This window comes from Bicyclus anynana, chromosome 2 (genome assembly GCF_947172395.1).
Source record: "Bicyclus anynana chromosome 2, ilBicAnyn1.1, whole genome shotgun sequence".
Taxonomy (NCBI): Eukaryota; Metazoa; Arthropoda; class Insecta; order Lepidoptera; family Nymphalidae; genus Bicyclus; species Bicyclus anynana.
In genome coordinates, this window is record NC_069084.1 from 10,691,929 (window position 1) to 10,717,573 (window position 25,645).

The 25,645-nt window shown below is 33.3% G+C and overlaps 2 protein-coding genes across 2 annotated transcripts in view; both read left to right on the forward strand.

Annotated features, from left to right (window-relative positions):
• Window positions 1–22,040, forward strand: part of LOC112043218 (E3 ubiquitin-protein ligase MYLIP) — a 31,718-nt gene extending 9,678 nt beyond the window's left edge. Inside the window, exons 2-7 of the mRNA XM_024078530.2 lie at window positions 11,631–11,990; window positions 12,612–13,006; window positions 15,188–15,404; window positions 18,367–18,537; window positions 19,139–19,308; window positions 19,921–22,040. Coding sequence (XP_023934298.1) covers window positions 11,631–11,990; window positions 12,612–13,006; window positions 15,188–15,404; window positions 18,367–18,537; window positions 19,139–19,308; window positions 19,921–20,020 — 1,413 coding nt within the window. The 3' untranslated portion in view covers window positions 20,021–22,040. The remainder of the gene's footprint in view (window positions 1–11,630; window positions 11,991–12,611; window positions 13,007–15,187; window positions 15,405–18,366; window positions 18,538–19,138; window positions 19,309–19,920) is intronic.
• Window positions 22,041–23,615: 1,575 nt separating this feature from the next.
• The window catches only part of LOC112043219 (uncharacterized), a 144,871-nt gene continuing 142,841 nt past the window's right edge, over window positions 23,616–25,645 (forward strand). The window contains exon 1 of the mRNA XM_052887989.1: window positions 23,616–23,914. The gene's annotated coding sequence lies outside the window, so the exon portion shown is untranslated. The remainder of the gene's footprint in view (window positions 23,915–25,645) is intronic.

The window sequence follows — 25,645 nt, forward strand, 5'->3', positions numbered from 1 at the left end:
AACAAAACAATTCGTTTAATAAATAAGAACTTATTAGGTATTAGGTAATTACAAAAATATGGCGATACAATTATTTTTTTATATTTTATTAATAAGGCTATAAAACATTTACTTGTCTGTGAAGAGTAAGTACAAATTATAACAACATGGTCTGTTATTTAATGTTTATTAATCCTTATACAGAATTTAACATCACTAACATTGATGTGCAATCTTCAGAACAACATAAATGTCTGCATATAAACATTAATTGCTCATAATATATCGATAATGCCTGATCTTAATGAGATATTACAGGAAATGAGAATCGGATTGTTTTATATTTACATGCCTATAATTTTCAAGGATCAACGATAATCTCAGAGATTAACACTAAATTGTTTAATTTTAGATAATTGTTACTAAACTCTTCTGGTTTTAAATGTAATAAACTTTAATCCGTTATCACCAGTGATGACGTAAACGTTATCTTCTTATTGTTATCTTTACATATCGTGAACAAACAACTGGTTTCCTACGTAACTACCCAAATTTAATAAATAATCAATTATTGATCCCTTAGCCGGATCTTACTATCTCATATCTACTGGTATTAATGATTCAATTTAATCGTTATCAATCACAATACAGTGACGATCACTTGTTTGAAGGTTGAATGTATCCACACTTTTGAATGTCGAATTGTAATGTTTTTTTGGATAGGGTCGTCGAACGCTTGTGTGGATTTATCAGCGATACAAAAAGATTGATAGATTTATTATGTTTAAGATTTTTCGAAACAGTAGCGATATTAAAAAAAAACAAGCAAAAGATAGGTTGAAGTTAGGAGTAAGACTATAAGAAGATGAAAAGTAAAACGATAACTCTTTATACCTACTAAGGGTATGACTGAATAGTAACGTATACCTAGAGCGATGTTGAAAAAAGTGAAGCTCTTAAGTATGATGACTCTAGCGCAAGTATAAAGCACATAGTACTTACTTGATGGAAAATAGTCTGATGATATACCCACCGTCTCAACAACCTGCCTATTCATACTTTTCAATAGGCACCGGGAATAGTGCCTGACGTTGCTCTTTAGAAACTTTATTGCAGGACTGTTATAACTAGAGAAACTCCCCATAGACGTACGCGTGAAATTACTCTTTTATACTAGTCTTTAACTTACATGTAGCAGCATTATGTCCATATCTTTGTTTTCAACCTTTATTTACTATATAAAGTACTTGATGGAACTGTATTACCTACTGATATCTTTTTATTACACTGTACTATGATGTGTTTTATATATCTTTCTTTTTCTTATGGTCTTTTAATATCCGGATCTGTTCCTTGTTGTACCTTCATGTACATAGAAGATACAGCAGTATTATATAAGTAAGCAATGATTTTCTTTATAATATACTCGTAGTATTATAAGCTCCATACAAAGTGCCTGAAGACAAAAGTCTTCGAACAGTGCGTGTTGCCAGTGATGACCTATGGTTCCGAGACTTGGTCGCTAACTATGGGCCTCATAAGAAGGCTCAGAGTCACACAGCGGGCGATGGAACGAGCTATGTTAGGAGTATCTCTGCGTGATCGAATCAGAAATGAGGAGATCCGCAGAAGAACCAAAGTCACCGACATAGCTCAACGAGTTGCGAAGCTGAAGTGGCAATGGGCGGGGCACATAGTTCGAAGAGCCGATGGACGTTGGGGTCCCAAAGTGCTGGAATGGCGACCCCGCACTAGTAAGCGCAGTGTTGGCCGACCCCCCACCAGGTGGACTGACGACATCAAGCGAGTCGCAGGGATTCGCTGGATGCAGGTGGCTCAGTATCGTGATGTTTGGAAGTCCTTACAAAAGGCCTATGTCCTGCAGTGGACGTCCATCGGCTGATATGATGATGATGATGATGATGATGATGATGATGATTATAAGCTATTGCAAGTACATAGTTTTCCATGCCATTAGCGATCTAGTAACTTAAAATGGTTGCCGAAGGACTCCATTGTTTTAACTGCCTATTGTTTTGGACGTCACAAATGGTTATGGACTTCCGACTGCTTTATAATTACATAATTATATTTACATTGCGATTATGTGATTATTATTTCTTTAACACAAATTTCTTAGTAAATTAGTTAAACAAAGGATAGGTTGCATGATAACTTAAATTTTATGTAAAGTTAAAAATAACAGTTGTTAACAGTTAGTTTACAAGTAAAGCTATGACGAGATCTAGAAGCCTCATTTAGAGTCTAATCAAGGTCTAAGAATTAAAACTGTTACATGATCTAAAGCCATATACGGAATATGAATGCTATAAGAGGAACGAAAAACGGACAATCCTGTTAGACTTGTTTAGGAGCAAAGTTTTTGCAGCTTTCCCGGCTTCGCTTCAATGAAGGGCCCTTCACAGTTCGAATACAGCTTCTAGATAAGGTCATCTTTAATAGAGCGGAAAAACGACGATGACTAAGCTCAACAAAACCTGTTTTGTCACCTAATTATTAGATTAATTATTTTTTTTTTTAATCCTTCTTAAAACCGACTAATATGACGTCTAGTCTTTATTCAACATTCCCTGCCTCATCTTATTCCTCTTAATATTAATTATGGTAACAATTTATGTCCGGGAAGTCGTATCGTGGAGGACTCTTAAATCTCAATGTTTCCTTGTGAGATCTGCAATCAACTGAACTGGTGGTTTCCCGCTACAAGCAATCACTGTTTATTTATCTGACTCATAAGCAATGACTTTGAGAATGCAAGAAGCAGTAGCTAAGCTTCATACTTTCAATGATTTTAGTTTTTATGAAGCAATAAAATAGACAAAAAGTTAACACAGACGAAGTCGTTCAAAGTTCTCTGGTACAATGTAGTTAGCGCTGTCTCTGAGCACCGTAAGGTAAGTTACTTCGAACGTTACACCGGTCACGTATGCTCTCCCCTCTTTTTGACCTTACGCACGTAGATAATGCCTTTTCAATAATGAAAAAAAAATCGTTGTGGGTGGCTGTCGCATCACGTTTACATATCACACCTAGCTGTTTAATAATATTATAAGTTATAAGTGATAACTATAATCTGTTATAATCTGTGGACATAATAATAGGCTTACGCTTACCTAAACCTTAACATACCCGTACAGCATAGTTTTAAAGAGTTCTTCGAGTAAATTCAGTCGTATTATTTGAAAACAATGAAAATATAACTCTAGAATTTTCTGACAAAACAAGACGTCACACTTTAAATACACTTGTGCATTATTAAATACTGAGGCAGACAACTCGACTGCATTTTTACATTATTGCATAATTTTACAAAATTTTCCTTGTTTAAAGAATACTTCGTAGCGACAAAAATTGAAGACTGGTCGAACGTTTTATAGTACGTAGGTATGTGGATCAACTTTTTAATTGTCAATATAAGAATTATTTACATTACAAATTACAATAATAGCAAAGCGCAAATTTATTTTGGACATGCCGGTTTTTTAATAAGTTTATTTATAAGTTACTGATCTACTTCGGTTTCGTATGAATTCATATAGGCAGTAAGTAAATGAACATGGATCTTCTTAAAGGTTCCCTTCCATTTACATCAAAAATTCTTTCACAGCTTTCTAGTCATACGTTGTGTAGACCTAGTCTTAGGCTGTACGTTGTTATTAGAATCAGACAGTACTTACGTACGATTTTAAATTATAATATTTAAATTATACCTATGTGTATACTATATGTATTTTACTCTAGAATATTCAGAAAGAATTGTAATAACACGCGCATAATTAACTACAAGAGAATAATTTTACCTCATTAATCTTGAGAAATACTATGTCATGATGATTTTCCTCAATTAGATAAAATCATCAGATTCCTAAAACTCTTAAATTGTCCTATGATTCAGAATCCATCTTCTATACGTATTTTCCCAGTCTCAAGCTATGTTATATAATAAATATACAATATACACTTTAATATAAATTATGGATAATATACTTTGACACGCGATAGTGATAAACCGTTCTTAGTAACATAATAAATATACTAACTCCTAGAGGGAAAGCCCACACTTCTTTCGTCGAGTCCTTGGATAGTTTCCAAGTTTTCTGGGAAATGTCAATGACTTAGTACCATTTTATAATGATCATTTACAGTAACTCCATCTCGCTAATGATAATGTGCAATACATTAAAATATATCATCATAAAATATAAAATAATCTTTGTTTCACATAATATTTCTTAAGACTGATACGAGTATGATATAGAAATATTCTGCAATCGATAGATATGTGATTAAGTTATTAAGTTAATGGCATACGTAATTTCAAAAGTCTGTACCTTCGTAAGAACATCTATTATGTCGTAATTAACACAAAAGTACCTGTACTGTTATGTAGTCCGTGACAAAAGCTAAAGCTTGTTGTAACCAAATGGGTAGATACTGCCAGCTAGATACTTACTTACTATTATGGTATCTTATGTAACTTCTCATTCTCATTCAGATGATTGAAAGTAGTTAGTATGAAAAAAAAACATAGGGACAATATAATATTATAATGGATAACGGCATTACATTAAAGGAAAAGTCAAAATATTATTTTTCATCACGTGGCTTTGATGCTTCGGTGGCGTGACCCAAAGCTTTAGTTATTTAATTAAATCATTATATTCCATTGTTTGTGTAATGCAGTATAATTAAACCATCTTAACAGGAAGAAGGAAAAAAAAACAAATACCTAATTAAAAATATATTTGTAGATTGAGACCAACTCTACAAACCAGAAAAATTACAAATAAGTAAATTTATTAAAATACATGAGATAAGTAGGTACCTACCTGAATAAAATATTTATAACAGTATTTAAATACACATTAAATCATTTAAGCTTATCAGATAAAGTTTTAAAGATTAAGGTTAAATCCATTTCAGAAAAATAACTTCGTTTTGTAGATACAAATCGAATTAAACTGCGCAATTCGTGAAAGATCGCAAATAAATACTTGATAGGTAAATATATTACTTGGAAAGTAAATACGCGTCAATTTAAGTACTGGACATATACCATAATCTCAAGGTCAATATAAATACTGTGACGTCACATTCCTCTAAACGAAACTTGATCGTACAAAAGCCGTAAAAGGTATACGAACATGTTCAACATTTTTTGCGAGCCTTATAAAGGTCAGAAGCCAAATCTAATAGGCTTAGTTATGCTAAACAATTTAATTACCTGCGCATTTTATAGCCATGTTGCGGTGAACTATTATACATAAATATGCGCCGTTTTAGCTAAATTAATCTTAAAAAATAATATGTAATTTGAAATAAATTGCGATGTTACAAATGACTTAAACCCAGTAAAAAATATTACGACCTTTGTTTAATTAAGGTTTAATCTTTCGGAGTAGTCGTTTATTGTTGATTTTAACAATTTGAAGAAAATGAACGAACGTTATGATCATAAATATAACAATACAGTCTTTTGTAAAGATATACGTTATTGTATAATCTGTAAAATCTTGGAAAGTTTGCAAAAATGTTAGGTCAGTAAATAATGTGAGAACTCTTCAGGGATAAAAAAAGAAACTAATGTTCCATGTAAAAAGGATGAATAACATGAAAAAAATATACCTATAATTATCGACACTTAACTCCTTAACAGTTGAACATAATAAAAATCATCGAATCGTTAATGTCATCTAAAAGGTACCTACTATTTTATGGCCGTTGCTTGGTTTAATGCAGTTGTGATTTTAATTTTCCAATCTAAGTTAACGAGGTCGTTAATGCATTACTTTGATAATAGATCAAGGTCTGAATGATTGCTGATGTGAACAATTTAATAAAGTTAATATTGTACTCAATGCAAGTCAATAGGCATTCTGCAATACTAATCAGTAGCTTATACAGACTTCGTCAATCAGTGTTTAATACATTCTGATATTGGTTTCTAGTTATCTACTCGTAGTAGCAGCGTTATGGAGAAGGTTTATTTTTAAAGTCCACATTTGAAATTCAAATTCGATTTCTTCACGTAGGTAGGCTTAGTTTAAAAACCAAGCCATTTTTTGTTTGACTATTAACTTAAAATAATGACTACCATCAAAGGCATGTTTAGAAAAGCCGGCAAAAAAATTAAAAAAATGGCTGTGGATTCCTCTTTCTCCAAAAATTAAATATTACTAACAAGTTAAATGTGCTATTAGTTTGTTGTTGCAATGCAGCTTTTCAATTTAATACCTGCAATAGTGTAAATGATACAATTTACAAAACGAATATTAATTTTATGATTACCCAAGGTTACACAGGATTAATAATGCCAAAGAACTTATCGGTTGCGTTAAATTTATTTAGGTTATACTTTATTTTGTTAATTTATGTGAAAACCGTAATAAAATACGTATAAGATAACAATACAGGCATATTGTTATAACGAAAGTTGATACACCCTTTATCTACGACCACGATAATAGGAAATTCAATAACATAACAAGTGGCTTTTTGTTTAATGTCTAATTGTATCTCCATGTATGAATGATGTATTATTCTACATAGTATAAAGTTCTCAATGAACCAGATATTTAAACTAAATCGACCACAAATACCGACCCAAATGAATATTATCGTTGCATGAAACATTTATAAATCCAAACACATTTCGAAACCCACAAACAAATGCATTAAATGAATTGTGGTCAGGTAGATACGCGTTCGAAAAATTCTGCGCAATTTAAATATCTACACAGTTAACAATTTCAAGGACAAAATGTACCTATACGTATAGTAATAATAAATTGAATTTTTGGCAAATTCGTCTGTGTGATATTAAACGCAAGATCTCGGCATATATGATGTTCGATGTATATTTTTAATTTTTATTTCTCACACAATTTACATTATTTCTTACTATATTAGCTAATAAGTAATATGATATTTAACTAAGAACTTTACATACTACAGCAAATAGTGAAGTAACTATTAATAATATTTGAGATATACTCAGAGTACCAACAATAATTGATTGTTTTATGGCAATACTTCTGCGCATAAATGAAATTAAGTTTTACCATGAAGTTCAAGTTTCTCTTATCTATTGTTTGAAAGTTAAGTGCCTGCTTCTAACTAAATAAACTGAAGGGATACAATGAAATAGGTGGTTTATGTATTCATTTATATGCGATGCGTAATACGCATTGGCGCCGGCGCATAAAATCCACTTTGCTAAACTACCGGCCTCGTTGTCGGACAGTTTTATGATTTTAACGAATATCGTTGTAAGTTAAATTATACTTATAGTGAAATATATCAATACTAGATTTTATATACGTAAAAAAATAATATAGGCATGGTGCAACATCCCATCACTTTTGTTTGAATGTAGCTCACCCAGGACAAATCTTGTTACTGGGATTCAAATATCATGGATCTCTTGAGGAAATATAGGCGTCTTCTATGCGTAACGCTTCATGGATTCAAGATTAACGGTACTGCGACCTCAAGTGTCTCGCTATGAGGCTTGAGTTAGTGTCATCTAGGTTTGTACCGACTGTTTCAACAAGCTTACAAAATTTTAAAATGAGATTACCTTTGATTTAGTAGTCATTATAATATACTATATTTAGAATATTGTCCAGTTGAACTATTACATGTTATATCATATGATCAGAATAAATTCTAATTATTATTGCTCTTGGTACGTACGAACCTACCCTGTTGTCATTTCCGAAGGTTAAAATAAAATATAAGTGTTTGTGAACCATTGTTTTCCAAGTTATTAATAATATTCAACGATATCGCTTACTACGCAATTCCAACAGGTAAACATTATTGTGTTTATGCAATTGTGACTGTGTTTAATATTATTTCTTGCTAGGTATTTGCCATTAGTTACGACTATATTTATTTTTTCACTTTATATAATGTAGAAGGTGACTAATACGATAATTTTGATGCAATTTTGCGTTGGGTCGATGGAGTAGTAAACTAAAATGACAATTCAAGCTTTTGAATCTGTTTTACCTGACAATGTCGTTCAGAGATTTGTACCAAATCCAATTTGTACCTTATCGTGTACACCACCTTTGTGACCTTTTGTACCTTATCGTGTAAATAAGAACTACTTGCGCATCTACTCGTAGTCAATCTTGTCGTGATGGATGTTGACTTTGCAATGATCATTACAGTATAATAAATTTCAAGTGACACGTTTACGATAATTAAATTAAGCTAGTAATGTACCTATTTCAGGTAAACAGTAAATTGATATAGTCATTTACATGTATCCGGCAAAATCTATGTAAATATTTTATTCACGACTGTTTTCTCAATATGAGGCGATACAACGCTTTGCAAATTAAAAACAGGTGCAAACAAAGTGCAACCTCTTAATATCCAACAATTACAATGGATATGTTTTCAATATAATTAAATATAATAAATAAATAGGTAGAGTTTCTAATTTCTAAACTTTTATTAGGTACGTATCCTTTAGACTATTTATGGTGTGCATATGTCGAAAACACATTGTCTAATAATTTTGGTGCTAGATACCTTTCTTGATATAAATGCATTACTGTTCGGCAGGGCAAGGCATTTTGTTTAAATTATGTTGAAAGTAGGGCTCGCTTAATATTTTGAAAGTGCAGTCACCTCTAGAGGGACATGGCGCTTTTTGCTTCATGCTAAGCAAAAAATTGTGCTAAGAATAAATGGTACCAGTAATTTTATAGAAGACAAATTATTATATGTATCAATAATATTGTGTGGCGGAACATTTAAATAATTAGGAGCTGCGTGTATACAGTCTTAAATATTTTTGGCAGACGCCATAAACGACTTGTGTAGAGATGGAATTATACCTGTGTGATAAACAAGAAAATATAATTGACAAAAATCCAAGCCACTGACTTGATAACTATTATGTACTTTGACAATATATATATTATGTATAGTACTAGGTACACAACAATATAGTATATACTTAAGTACGTAGTTGCCTTGTCTATTAAGTAATGTACAAACATAATCATTTAATACATTATTACGATAGAATAGATATTTGTTTGTTGTTATTGTTTGATTTAGAAGCATTTTATTGGTCTAGGTAATTATTTTATAACATTTGATAAATTGTTAGGTAGTATCTATTCAAAAGCAATATTTAAGTCAAGAACTCCATCGTATTTCAAGGGACTAAAGTGTATTATTATCTACAGCCTTGCCTTGTATGTACGGCTTACAAAAGCAGATATAGATGCCAAGAAACTCCACTCAGAAATCCAAACATTATATATTTGGCAGCCATACTCATTTATATCCAACAGTTTAACGATCTGTCTGGCAACTGCACATATTGAGTGCAACTTTACTGCTGAAATTGTTTTGCGATCTGTTGGTCGACTAGTTTAATGTTGTGGAACACGCATCGTGTGCGTGATGCAAGCGTGCTCAGGTGTGACAGAGATATCATTATGCGTTAGAAGAGGACGTAAAGAAAACATCTGGAGTGGAAGGACGTTTTGCTTTTGCCTCTCGTGTGATTTAACGTTTTCTCTCGCTTTTTTTGTTTGATTACTCTATTTTGGTTCAGTTTCTCTGTATTCCTAATAGTATGTTTGGCAATATCCCATCTATTCTTAGGTTTGTATTTTATTTTCAAAAGCTTTCATCACTTTCGAATTGAAGATCATTTAATAATAGGTAATCATTTTGTTACCATATTGCATACTGCCACAACCCAATTATTATCAAAAACTTTTCTCCGTAACGAAGAAAGACCAAGACCGGTGGTCCTAAGTCATAATCGGTAACTAGTAAATCCTTAAATTGATCTCATTGACGCATCAATTTGTATACTAACATTTACTTTGTTGATAGGTTTAAAATGCACCATTCTTGCATTTGATAATAATAGTTTGTGATGCTCAGTGTCATCTCAAATTACCTTCTATGAAACTCTACCTATTTTAGCAGGAAAAAAATGTTATCCTAAAAGTAGTTCCAGCTTAATCCAGTAACCATCAAACCACTTCTGTTGTATTAATTAAAAAACAAACAATTATGATAATGTCTTGGAAACATTTACCACTTAAACTCTTTAAAACTAATATTCAATAAACAAGAATAGTTCTTCAACATATAAATTATTATGTATTTAATATCATTTTCGTTATTCTAAGCGGCTTAGGCGTGTGACTTTTTTATTTGCCGGTGGAGGCTTGATCAGTCTTCAGTGTTCGTTGAACCTCGGCCCTGGGGAAATGCGTGCAGTGCCTCTATAACTTCAATAATATAATTTGCATCTAATTTGTTCTTGCATCTTAATACTAATTGTTATATGCCATAAAGTTTACTACTTTAAACTACTATGACATTGAATTTATGTATTATTTTACGCATATTATTGGATAAGAGTTGCTTTGTTTCTTCAGAGCTAATTAGTTTATTGAAGATCATATCACTTAGACTTCTGTCTTGTAACTTGAATACCATTATACTTATGAGTCCACGGAGATCTTATGACAAACACTAGTTGATAGCGTTTTTAATTGTGCGACTGTACATTCCAGCCTTGGACAATACCTACATTCATTGACACTTTATCTCCGTATCTAGTTACTAACGTGCACGTATAGTAAACACGACAACAAGTATCTGATACATGATGCCGTTTGAGAACTAATTAATGTTCTTAATTACTAATAAGTAGGTAAGTAACACACGCTAAATGGGCTTGTTAAAAATCTTGAATAGTAAACAGAGGTTATCGTAAAAGCCTCGAGAGATATTAAGATAACGTTTTTTAATAATAAATTTCAAGCTATTTATTAATTTAATATACAATGCACAGCTAAGTACAAATGTTAAATATGGATTTTGTGGTTGATACCAACACTTACTTAAATGCTTACGCATAAGGCGGTGAGAATCGAATGCGTATGAAAAGTTTTGCATTTTTCATCATAGCCTCATGCAGACAGTTTTATAATAGTTAACAAGAAGAGAAACCCGCTGCAAGACATTTTGATCGTATGTTTAGGGGTATTAATCCACTTTCACAAATAAAAATCAAGCTGCCAGAAGTCACAAGTCTGACCTCAGACCGCTAGTAATGACAGACATAACGCAAAGTAATTACAGGCTATGATTTATTCTCATATTTATATAATACATGTAATTTGCTCGATACCGCGAATCGCTCAAAACTATGTATGTATAATTGTATAGTAACACACGTTGCAAGTGAGAGTCGAGCATCTTAAAAGGATTCTGCACTTTAGCTTTCTATTTATAAAACATTTTTACATAATATTTTATAGTACTTACTTGTCTTGTTTTTTTGTATTTCACAGTTTTATTATATAACTTGCGACTCTTTACCATCCAGATTTAGTGTCTATAGTGTTATCCCATAACTAGCAATTCTTCAAGGAACTCTAAAACATTTAATTTGAGTATTCTAAACGTAATGACGCCCGAATTATGAAGGCTGCCGCTAACCATTAAAATAATAGGTTTTGAATTACAGTCTAGACCTAAGTTGTTAAACTAATTCAGAAAGGAGTTGCGTGTTTGGGTCAATTTAATACCTATTAATGAAAAAATAATTTGTACTTATAATACAACCTCTATTCCAGGTATGCGAGAAGCTCGAGATAGGTGCAGAAGCGGACTACTTTGGTCTCCGTGTCTGTTCTGGTTCTGGACCCGGAAGATGGGTGAATCTCCGCAACCATATGGATCCCCACCGGATCCCAAGCCGTCGTCTCGACTTGCGTGTGAAATTTTGGGTCCCTCCGCATCTGCTCATAAATGAGCCCACTCGGCACCAATTTTACCTTCACGCGAAATTGGACCTTATTGAAGGTAGATTGGTTGTGGCCGACCAAGAAGTGGCTCGCAGGATTATAGCCTACATTGCTCAAGCGGAAACGGGCGATTGCGATCCTGATGTACCGACACACGTGTACGAGGAGTGCCACAAAATTGGGCCACAGGTTAGATTTTAATATGTATATTATATTCTAGCGGACGTCCAGCGGTGAATCTCGTATAAGTAGTTTAATATAGCCTATTTTACTCATTGATTATGGTGAAAGAGTTATTAAAGTCGGTTTTTCATTGTAGGCTTAAAACTGTAAGAAACATAAATTTACATTCGCATTTTTAATATTAGTTACGATGTTGTTGTTTTTGATTTATCTTAAGAAATGATAATATCATCTTGATCTTGATGCCAAATATTATTTTGTAAGACACAAAGGGTTTCTAGATTTTTGTCGAAACAGTGATAAAAACTATATCGACTAAAATATGTTCTGTCACAAATATTATCATAATAGATTGATGATGATTTTTTTATGATTGGTAGGCAGTCGCTTGACTACATTATATCCTGATGGTATAGTAATGATAAGGTCTAATTTGGAGCGTGCTTGCCTAGAATATACTTATTCTCTCTTGCCTTGAATGTGGTCAAATTAAATATAGCCGAAAACATAGACACCGGAAGGGCATTTAGCACTTTTTCTGTACGAATTCATATGTAGATAGATATGACAGACACAAATGATATTAGTTAGGGCTTTTAAATATATTCATATTATTGTTTGTTGTAGGGTGAAAAACCAGATGACCATATTGAGAAGATTATTGAATATCACTGCCAGATAGCTGATATGCGAGCTTCACAAGCCGAATACAGATTGTTGAAAGAGATATCCAAACTCGAATCTTTTGGCGAAGAATTGTTTTTCTGCAAACCTGTCACGCAAAGCAATAACGCCTACAACCTGTACAGTCACTTATCGTACCATAGACAAGTTGAAGAGCCGAGAGCAAGGGACGATCAGGAGATAGATGGTGGAGCGACAGTAGGATGTTTGACATCAGGACAAAGTGGTGGAGGCTGTGGTTGCAGATTGAGCACGTGCGTTGGCGTCGGTCCCCATGGTATCGTGGTGTACAGACCAGCTTGCAACGGAGACCAAGACATTGGCGTAGAGAAACAAAGGTACAAAGCAGTTCTTTACTAAAGCCATACTCGATGTGTAATGTTTACCAAAAAACAAAGAAATTAACAAAGTCGTTTCACACCTACTTAACATTAATTATAGTTAACTTGTCCTTAAATTAGTGAAAATAAATATGATTAATAAACTAAGAACAATAATTAGATAAGTACTTAATATATTTTGAATAACATTTTATGAATAAATTAAAATATAAGTTACGAAATTATTCTACCCTCATTTCTATCTTCTTTGTCAGTAAACAGTGCACATCGATTAAGGCTTTGTAGATTCAATATTTTTTATAAGTAAAGCGTAAACTAACAAGGCAAAATGCCTATTTACAGTATGTTACCGTTTTTATCTTTATGCATGAATTAAACATCCTTGAATTTTAAACAAAGACAAGAAAACATGAGATCATAAAAGAACAAAGAATGTATACCTACACTGGTAAATCAAATACAAAAACAAGTAGGTACTAATCAGTGGTGGTCGGTTAGGTATTGAGTATCTAAATCTTTTAAGATAAAAAAAAATATTTAAGAAAATAATCTATTTGTTTTGTATAAGAATTTGATAAGTAATTATTTTTATTTTTACAATGTTTTTCAAGGCGTCATTGACGTCATTTCACTGTTGTCAAAAGAAGTAGGTATTTTATCTATATCTTATGATAATATCTTTTCATTTTGCGAACTTAATGTTGTTTTTTTTTGCTATTTGCTATTAATAGATCTACTTGATAAATTTGCATTGCTCCTCATTATTACAATCATACCGTTACGTTAGATACCATATCTTAAAAAAAAACTCATTAACAATTAACAAAAATATAATATAGGCAGGTACAAGTAAAGTGCTTAATTATTAATTTTTATATTAAGGAGTAATACTAGAGACGTCATACCTAGATTGTTTTTAGCATATAGGTATGTATTTATTTTGTGGTATTTGGTAAAGTAGCAGCTCACAGCTGTTTGTGTCAAAATTGGACTAATTTGGACACACATACCGCTACTAGATAAATTACAGGCATTTACGGCTGTAAAGCTTTAAAGCTCATGCCTTGGATTGAAGAGCACATCGCAGCTATTTTGGATGGTTTTTCACTTTCACAAGGTGATCCATTTGCTTCCATATCATTATATAAGAATATGCATATATATTATATTATGTAAATATATGATAGATAATAATATATATATACACCTAGTTACTTGCTGAAAAACACTTAGATACCTATAGGTATTGACAATTGACCACTATTTACCAGGTATTCATTTATTTACAAAGTAGCTGTGAGCATTTATATTTACAGCAATAAATACACAAATAACCGACCGTTTGTTGCCCACATATATTTGCATTTTGTTTATATTCTTATAAACAATGTTCGCATTAGTAATGCTAGATAGCGCACCTCTATTTTCGCATTTGCGTTTATTTTTGCGGTACTGTTTACCCTTCAGGTTTGCTCAGCTGAGCCAGTCAGCCAAAGTCTATCTTATCACGCGCAAATATAGTGTTATCACGCCTCTGGTTATCACACATCTAGGTGCCCTAACCTAAACGACTTACAAGGTAGGTAGTGAGATACCACAACGCAAAAATACAGACAAAATGCAAAATAAGTAGTTAATATATTATGTATATTTTTATTAAATGATTAAATATTGTAGGAATAGTACCTATAATTATATTATGCTTAATTATGCTGTTTCTGTATAATAAGCACTTTTTTGTAGTATCTCGTTAGTGATACTAAAATTAGGATAATAATATTATGCTTAGCACATTTTTGTAATAAATCTTTTCTTTTAGAGACAAAGACGCTTTATATGTTGCCAGGCTTTAGGATATCATCTTATTAGCATTAGCTTTAGCAGAAGTCCACGATACAATCGACATTTTGTATTTGTTTGTATAATACCCGCGCAGGCCGTCATGCTCATTGGTATTCCATTTTTTTGGCTTGAAATTTTAAAACAGCGCACGTACCTATGTATATAAATCAGATATCATATATGTATATACGCGTCAACACCATACATACCACGAAATATTAAAAAACATGGTTCGTTAATATTTCTGCTAACCTTAAAATCAGAGCTGTCTAATTATAAATTCATTATCATAAATAATCTAAACTTCTTGATTAAATTACAAATTGTCTTTTTCAGTATTCCTTACACCGCGATCCACCGAGCTCAACCACAACGTAGGATATTCCAACTCTCTTACGTCACCAACGAGGGTCACGAGGCGACGCTGTACGTCAAAATGGCGACTTCCGGTCAAGCCGCCGCACTATACCGCGCTGTCACTGAGAAGCACGCCTTCTATTGCTGTGAAACAGTTAGGACCGATGTCACTGAACAATTCATCAGAGATCTAAAGGTGAATAAAATAATATTTATTTAAAAACATACATAATAATGTACGTACTACACAATACAGTTACTACTTCGTAATGTTAAACAAAATGGCGCAGGTAAGTCGCCATCTTGTGCATAAAGCACGACGTTATAACAAGATTGTGTATGCAAATTGCAAATTAAGTATTAACACGTAAAGTTAGCCTGTTACCAGCTGCTTACACATTGTATAGGTACTAGGACAAATAAAGGACAACAAAGACGAATAACAAACAACTGCGAAATTCCACATGCACACACATGTAAACGATCAATATACTAACAGCAAGAATTAGAAATAGATCTCTAGAAAAAATACCAAGCAAGCAAGCAAATAATGCGTATCAAACAAAACAGAAATACGATCATTTATCAAGAATGAAACGAATGACAATAAGCACGTAGTCCACCAAATGTTTACGCATTCTAACCCAAATTATTGGTAGCAACGACTATCGACGTCAATGATACTGTTTTAGTTGTAAACCTATTTAAAACGTATTGCTCTGAAGAAGCTTATTGTAGGTAGATAACAGTAAAACATTCGTATTGATAATAATCGTTAAATTATAATTTGGAGATTGTACGCAATTCTAATACGCGGCATTTATATTCTACGAACATTATTTTCGACGTAATTTGAATAAAATCGAAGTTGAACACAGTCACTTGGACTTTGATCGGAAGACCTAATCAATAAACATAGACATTACTTATTCATGGCGGGGGGTGTGTCACGGCTTTAATAATAATACACGTTTTTATATGTCAATACGTATGTCCATAGAAGTAAGTCCTTTACTTATACTTCTAAAAACCTAACTACATATTTAAATAGTAATTTTGAAAATACCTATCGAGGTTTTGTGTTATCCTATCATCAAATCTCATTGATTTTAACAATTTGTTTTTTTTTTTTTTGGCAAATCGTCTTAGGAATATGTGAACATAGAAAGGTAGATAGATGTACCTACCTACTATTCCTTGGTGGTTTTGGAAATTTTTGGGGTTCGGGAATTAAGTAGTGTTTACCTTCCTGAATCCTGTTGGTCAAAAGGCCCTAGTCAAAGACATCATAAAACGTGTTTGACCGAAGTCTGAAACTTTCTTTCCTATAAATGAATTATCTTATTCATTACGTAAATAACGTTCAAGGATTTTGATGGCTATCGTAACTATAACTTATAGAAATAAAAAATAATGCTTCATTCACTTCACATAAACACACTTTCGAATAAGTTCACGCAACGTTATTTTTATTTGAAACGTAGTAGATTGACCTTTAAGAATTATCGTTTAGAATGGTATTATGTTTCAACAGAAAAATATTAGTATTACTTTATACTTAGTAGTCTAATCACATTGCGCCATTATAATATACTTAGCTACGTCTTTTATATATCATAGAATTTTTTATACGGAATTAAATTTGATATCCGTTAGTCAGTCGGAAGTAATAACGTACCTACTGTTGGAGAGGCTAATACATAACACGATGTCAAACCTTGAATTATCGTATTGAATAATCGGTTCGGACAAGGCATTACAATCTACGCTGAGTAGGTACGTACTCGTAAATAGACACCGTTTGAGTATAGTCATATCAAATGTCAATAGGTACAATCTGTCTCCTAACCTAAAAGATTGGCCGATTGTACTGACTGCATTCTGTAAAGTTACAGCTATGTGACATCGTTGGTTTCCATGGAAACTTTGTTGTTAGTGTCCCCTTAATTTTAGCATCCCATAGAAATAAAGTACAAATTCGAATAATACTCATATATAATACTATAATAATACATAGGAATATTTCATCGACGAGTATAAAATAGTGGAATCGTACCCCAAGCTCAATTTCTGCGCTATTATTTGCTTGAATAAAATTACTTACAATATATCATCTTCGGATGCCTCAAATAACAATTTGGCGGTCAGGTATAGAAAACTCTGGTCTTGTAAAATAAAATATTTTTTCAAGATGAATGTAGTAAATCTTGGTTCGCTCCTTAATATGTACAGCTTCAAAATTAAAATCAAAACGAAAATTCAATTGTTTCATTCTTTTGAAACATCAAGTTTAACTGTTTGTAGAGCCGGCAATAAACTCAACAGTTTTAAAATGATCATTATTTACATATATACATATATTTATTACCATTAGTACATGGATTATACTTTTTGTGTGAATCTGAATATGAAAGCCGCTCCAATTGCCTCAAAGCATCATCAATCAGCGTAACGCATAACGGCATAGTGATACAGTGAGTCGTGGAATCCGTAGACGCACATAACAACAGAATATTATCGGTTTGTGGACAAGTAGTTCAATATATTTTATGGATAAACCGTAAACTTTACGAGTGGCCGTTAAAACTCAGTATACTTCTTCAGGTGTTTCTCCAACTAGCAAATATTAACTGTCGGTTTCATAGGTAAATCGCGCCTAACCTTTAGTTCGCTTTTCATTATAATAGTCATTATCAGCTAATTCATGTCCAAAGCTAAACATAGGCCTCTTAAAGACTTACAAACAACACGCTTTTGAGCCACTTGCATCCATCGGGTACCTGTAACCTGCTAAATATCTTCGGTCCACCTAGTAGGGGCCGACCAACACTGCACTTTCTGTGCGGGGTCGCCTTTCGCCATGTTATAGTTTCTGAGCGGAGTACCGACTTGTTTGACGTGGACTAAAACTGTGGTCTTCTTTATTTTTCTGTACTCAAAGCTTATTTTCTGCAAAGGTTTGTGCTTGTAGGCTGAGTTCATCAGTACAGACACCCCCTTATTTAAGATGCACGTCCGGATGATGTTACAAATAGTGGACCTTTTAGCTAGCTAACACGCTTTGTAACGATTGTTTGCATAGCATATCCATAGGAAGGGTTGTTATTGTTGTTGTCATGAAGGACATGTTGCTTTACACTGTTTGTCTTCTTCCGCAGGGCACGATAGCGTCGATATTCAACGACTCGTCGACCCTGGGCCGCCGCTACGTGTTCGACATCAGGCGTACGTGTCGCGAGGTGCACGACCGCGCACGCCGCGACGCGCACGCAAGGGGCTCGCACGAGCCGCGCCCGAGACGCCGCTCCGCCACGGGGGCTGGACACGAGGTGCGTTACCATCACACAAGACACAATAATACACTTCCTTTTGATGTGTATAGTTTGTCTAACTTTGAACCTATGTTGGATGTATGCAACTTTGTATTGGGATGTTTGACAGATGACATTGACACACGTCACATAAGGTAAAATAGAAGGAACAATTTCTAACGAAACGAACCTTCATTTTACACACTCATCTAAATCCAAACGGACTTCCCTTAATAGATTGTAACACCTACGTCCTACATCTTTCTTCTTGCTTTCTTGCAATCTGTGGGAGAGGAAGTGTGAACAAGAAAACGTTAGACATGCGCGATATATGATTCGACCAACGAGCGCGCGCGATGCTAAATTAGAAGTTGTATACTACACTACATTATTGCCATGTCTTTGTTTTAATAAGTACTTACTTTTAAAAGTATCATCATCATCATCAATGACACCCGATGAACGTCCACTGCTGGACCTCCCGCTTGAGGCCTCTCGCATGGACTTCTAAACAAAACAGTCTCGCCAAGCATCCAGCGGCTCCATGCATCCCGCAACCAACACAGCGCTTTCCGGTGCGGGGTCGCCATTGTTAAATGGGTTCCTTATTGTCAAGCAGGAGTCCCGATCGCGGTCCAGGTCCGGGTCGCACGGGTGCGTGGCGCGCGGCGGCGGGGCAGGCGGGGCGGGGAGCGAGTCGCTAGCGTGTCGCGTGTGCATGGACGCGCCCATGGACACGCTGTTCCTGCCGTGCCGACACGTCGTGTGCTGCGACATATGTGCGCCAAGGTACGTAACCAATACAACTGTTTTAACTGCCCTCTAAAAAGCTAGACCTTCCTCCTAGGAGAGGGGATATGGATCTTAAACTCAGCTGATCCAATAAATTCATTAATATCAAATGTTAATGATAGTGACCGTGACCGACGGCTTAACGTGCTATCCGAGACACGGGGATGTAACACCACGAACTTTCCAACTTCAGGCTGAGAAAATTTTACTAAAAATTTCCGAGACACCAGGACCTCGTGATCTGAAACCATTGGACCAAGGATGCAGTCAATTTAACGTACATATTTACTTATGTTAAATTACAACTTTCTAGTATTAATAGTCTCTGAGCTAAACTGTCGACAGAATGGCGAAACTAATTGTTCTTTGTTATTTACGAAACCCTAACGAATAAGTAGATGGTCACCTAATGGAAAATTTATAAGCAATGCCCTTAAAACTTGGCAACACTTTATAGAGCTTTCAAGGAACATGTTCTATTGAAAACAAACCTCATGTTAGGATAGGTATGGCGATAGTATCTTCCAAGACGATCTCTATTACAAAGATCTTTACTTCCACTGAACATTAATAGAGTGGTTTAGTTTATTTTGTTTCTTTTAATTACAGATGCGAACGCTGCCCACTGTGTCGCGGCGAAATCGAGAAACTAATGCACATATTTCTGCCTGTCGAATATCAAAGGAGTCCTGGAGTTATAATAAAATAACGCACCAGACTTTCTGTGTAGCACAGGAAACAGGAATGAAGAAACCGTCGCGATTTTTGTCCGAAAATCGCTGTTGACGTGTGGACATAATAGCGTGAAGTGACAATATGTTGACGAAACTTCAAAGTGTGGTTCGAGAAGGTTCGAGACTGAAAAGTGGCCTTACATTTGCATGTGTGTGTGATTGTCTAGTCAGAAGTTTGACGTTTTTTAAGCTCAATTCAGATAATTGCGGTGATCACGGGCTTCTTCTTCTTCTTTTGGGGCTGTTATTTTGTGATTTCAGTGTTTAGTGATGAGTTACTTAACCATTTTATGCTAATCCAATGCAATTAAAAAAAATCTTTAAGTACAAATATTCACTATAAAATTATGGGCACAAACTACGATGTTCAAGATTACCTACAGTTTTAAAAATCTGTATGATAATGTACAGTCAAATAAAATATTGATTATGAAATGATAAGTAGTACGTAGATATCAAGTCTCTTGGTTTTTTTTGAGATTAGAAAAATCGGCCTTTGATCGGCGCAATTGTATGAATCATACCTAAATGTGCATTTTTTATTGTAATTATGATGATTGTAACTAGTAATCTGCTCCGATTTGTAATGTGTGCAATTTCTCTTATTAGTATAAAACAAAGTTGTTGTCTCAAAATTATAATAATATACATAATTATTATAATTATTATAAATTCTTCCTCTTTACCCATTAAAATCCATACTTCTTTTCCATCAATGAAAGCAGTTGCATCGTTTAGAAGTAGGGAAAGAACTAGACGGGAACTTTGTTTTATATTTTGTTGAGGTATATAGGTATTTAACATGTAATTGGAAAAGTTAATCTTATCCGAAATGCATAAAAAGAATTATAATTCGGTACTTATTTCTTAGCACTTAATTTTTTTTAAGTATTTTACCGAGTATGATTCACATTAAAGTAAAAATTAACAAAAAGTACTTACATAATGGTAAGAGAACAACTACCCTTCGTTTTAGAAGGCGCTAAACAATATCTAACTTAGGTTTATGTTTGTGATAAACAATTGGTTGTACCTACTGCAGTGATGAGAGACCTACCATAGTGCAACAATTCTGACAGGTTGTCTATGGAGACAACAAAATAATATGATTGAATAGGCTAGTTGACCCTTTTATTAAATAGTCTTATATAGTTCATTATTGTTCTACTAGATTGAAAAAGAAAAAAACATATTTTTTGATGATTAAGTACATGAAAATTTTAGTTTCTAAATATGTTTTTGACAATACGAGCCAAAACGCCTGTCGTCCATGACAGTCTATATTTCAACTGGTTAAATGACGTCACTATAATAAATCATAATACAATAAATACAAGTGGAGCGTTTGACAAAAATTTTAGCTAACAATTAGTTCGACGTTTAGTACATCAAGTGTGTTAGTGACGTCACAAAATGGACGACAGCGTTTTGCTGTTTGGAAATTTTTTAAAATACGTGATATTTATTATATATATTATTATTCCATGTTCTATACGAAATTAATATTGTTGATATTAAATTTGATATGAGTCAACCACCCTATTGTGTTTAGAGGTAGGTACTTACTGTTGCAATAATTGACATACACATACACCTCTAATACAGAGGTCAATGTGTGGACAGGTATCTTTGCTTTGCATAAATGTTGCACATTTATAAGTTCACGTAAATGTAAATAGCAAAAATTTAAATTAATGTACTGATTAAAAAAATAACTGCCCATTTTGTTCTAAACGGAGGTACATAACATGTATGATTAATACTTACACCGCAAGCGTCTTCATTTTTAATCTAAATGATAATAGAAATATTACCAAATAATTGTTTTGTTTTAGGTAATAATTGCATTTCTTTTTCTTATTTGATAAAATAATTACTTCAATTGTCACTTTTAAATGTCTAAGTTAAAGTAAGAGTAAGACCTGTGGTCTCTAAGTTATTAAAATAAAAATGCTAATAAAAATACACAAAAATAAAAATCTAGACTAATTGCAATGATTGTTTTATTTTGATTTACCCACAGTTTAAAGACTAATTGGTAGATAGAGCGCTCGGAACACGACGGTGCCGTAGCCCTTCCAAATTCAAAATTAAAAAAAGAATACATTCTTGAGTCAGTACTACACGAAGCGTCGCATTAGCCATCAGTAATTTGGTCAAACCAATAAAGAAAATTTTCAATAATATTCAACTCTGTGTACTGTGTTTAAAAGGTTAATTAATACCTATTAAATAATATATGAGTTAAAAGACGAATTGTTAAGAATATTACACTGATATTTTGATGAATTTACCCTTTTTTATTGTTAAAAGGACCCCAAGATACCCATATATACTCAGCTCCAGTTTGGTAATTGGTGGGTGAATGGGTCAGTAGCCAATTCGTAATATATTACTATCTCAAACAACGACATTTGTAACTACATCGTTGGTCTTAGAAGACTGAAGCTTACAACTACAAGGTGCCACACGAAGGTATCTCGTGTCGCTGTCAAACAAATAGAACATAAGAACACCATACCTTAACCATAATGGCGCCGAGTGCCGAGTTATGTACTCGGCGAGTATATATTTTGTGCGTGGGAAGTTTATAGTATATTGCCAGATCTGTGTGCTTAGTTTAGATCTCGATGATCCACTCGGACAACATTTATTAGTAAGAAATAAGAGATACATTATGTTTAGTGAATGTATGGTGGTTTTTTGTGACAAATTTTGAATGGATTATAATAGCTTCTTAAAAACTCCAAACACCAAAAATCAAATCACCGACAAAGAGTAAATAAATTTAAAGGATAGGTTTGATCACCGAAAACGAAAATGGTATCTATGTATCTAAGGGTACAATACAAAGCCAAAAAAATGTTAGTATTCTCTGTCTACAAAATAGATGAATTTAGAAGTTTCTAAAAGCTAGAACTCAGAGCCAGAAAAGCAGTTTATAAAAAAATTTAGTTCCTTTTTTTTCCGCAACATGGCGAACTTTTTTATTTTTCTGGTCTGGCTATAGATTACGTTAGAGTTCCAGTGTTTTCAAACACGTGCATAGAGTGTCAACTCTATTGTCTATGGTAATATTTATAGTGTTGCCATTTACAGATATCTGCCATCTTTACGGGTAATTTTAATGCAACTGTAATGACTAATCGACTGCTACTAAATTGATTTAATAAATCAACTGTATATTTTTTCTTGTTTTTTTTTGTTTGTAATGACTAAAAACACTGACTTTTAACTTAGTAATCTTGAGGATTCTACTTTAAAATTTCTACTCGTTTACTTTAAAAATATGAAATCTTTTGTACAACTGAAAATCAGCATTTAAATGGTTAAAATACTGTAATGTAAATTACCTAATTTACATTTAAAGGTCCATTACATTTAAAGGTGAACCCAAAAGAACTTATAATTGTTAGGGATAGTTCGTTAATACTTTATGTGACTTTATCTAAAAATGTATCTCACCAAAATAAGTACGTCTTACAATGATAATAGGTTTAAATGTCTGAACTTAAAAAAAGGAAAATTAGGAAATTTAAACGGTTTTAATGGCAACATAAATGAATTCGCATGAACGCAAGATGGCTGCCAATTTATGTGAACGCAAGGACGAGTAGAAAACTGATATGCGTTTGTTGGATTTTTATGCCGTTTTTACTGTGATAATACCGTTACGATTTTAACATTATTGTTGTGTATGTGTTCCCGTGAAATTTGTTAAGTTATCGATGGTTTTAACATCAAATGTGCAATATTGCGTTGGAAGGCATAAAAAATGTTTAGTGTTGAATTGTGATTATTATTTAAGCAGTGAGGATCCTTTTTGGGCTGTTATAATGCCTGTTGTTGGATGATATTGGTGATTACACGTAAGTAAAAAATCAGTTTTTAGTTTGTATTCAAGGAGTTTTATGACAGTACAAGTCGTAACCTATTTGACTATATCAGGTATTTTTTTCGTGGCGTGGCTAAGACTGGCGCCGGGCTGCCGGTGGTGCCACACAGCTGTTAATTTCACACGTTGCAACCATCATGTTTAATTTTAATTTTAGTATTTGTACGGCAGTTGCTAGTAATTTCGACTGTATGTAATTATGTTGTTAAATTTCACAGCGATTCTGTGAAGTTTGATAAAGTTACGAAAACAAATAAGTTTGCCCCAGAATTATTGATAATTTAACAGATTTAGTTGAATTAATTTCAAACATTTTAGTGATTAGAGAACTCGTAATTTTTTTACCATATTTCTAAGGTTTGTACTTAATACAGTATTTAATTAAACTTTCTTTTTTAATTAAATTATATATTTGCTGGTCCTGCGGGCAAAGCTTCATCTCATTTTGACCTGTTTTTTAATAGAAGTAAAGTTCCCAAGTTTTGAATACAGAATTGTTTACTATTTAAAAGAAAGCACACCAATGCAACTATAGATTATAGAATTTTTAAACTAGATTTATGTATATCTTAGATTAAATTTATTACATGAGCTTTTTTATTTTTTTGTCTCTATACAGAAACTCTTTATACATAACTAAACTATATAAATTATAATGTCATTGCTACTGTGTAATCTTTTTCTGACTATCACTTTTGGTCTGCAATACTATTTCTCTTTTATTTTATTTCTCTATCTGTAATCAACATAAGTAGATTACATTAACTTAAAGCTGAAACTGAACTATAAACTAGATGTGTTACAATGTGCATCCTACTGTATATTGGTTATTTAGAAGTATAAAGAAGAGAAAAGCATAAATTAAAAAGAAGAACACATAAATAGCTGGAATTAAAAGTGGCATTAATCCAACTTGTAAACTAAGTATCTGTATGTTACATCAAAATCTGTTCAGCCTTTATCTTCTAAATGTATAAAAGTGAAATGTCACTAATCACGAAATATCAAAAACTGCTTGTCGTAAAGCAAAGCAAAGTTGAGGCCATGGAGGTTGTTCATAGTTACTAGACATCATCTAAGTGCAGATTTGGCTACAGGGCTGCATTAAGGAGACGTTAGACGGCGGACAATGTTGCAGGCATCTGCTAGTTGTATATATTTACACACAAGTAAAAATCCAGGACATATCCAAGATGTGAAACCTATGTTTGTATTTCTGTATGTTTACATTACAATATAGCTCTTTACTGAGAAGCTTTAAATAAACAAACTAGGACTGAATTGTGTCAGTCTTATTAAGTGTGTACTTTAGTTCTAGTGAAGAGAGTATGGTAACAAGTGGTTGTGAAAGTGTTCCATTGTCATCTGAGTCACTTTATGTTGATAAAATAGAAGCTCAATCCATTAGCCAATAAGTCATGAGCTTCTTCTATAAATGTTCCATGATTTGTAAACATTGTCCTGTGTTCTTCTACAACAGATTACTTCTACTTTAACCGACAATGTAATGTTATACTATTTAGTAATACTTAAAAGTATAAAAATACTTGGACCTTGCTCACAATATTACCTCCATGTGGAATGTTGAGTCAACTATTATTGATCAGATAGTTGTCTCAGTCAATGGTCTTATAGAGAAAAGTTTTGACGAACATCTTATGAAGCTTTTGCTTAACTGCTGGACCGAGAGTCAAATACAGAAGGC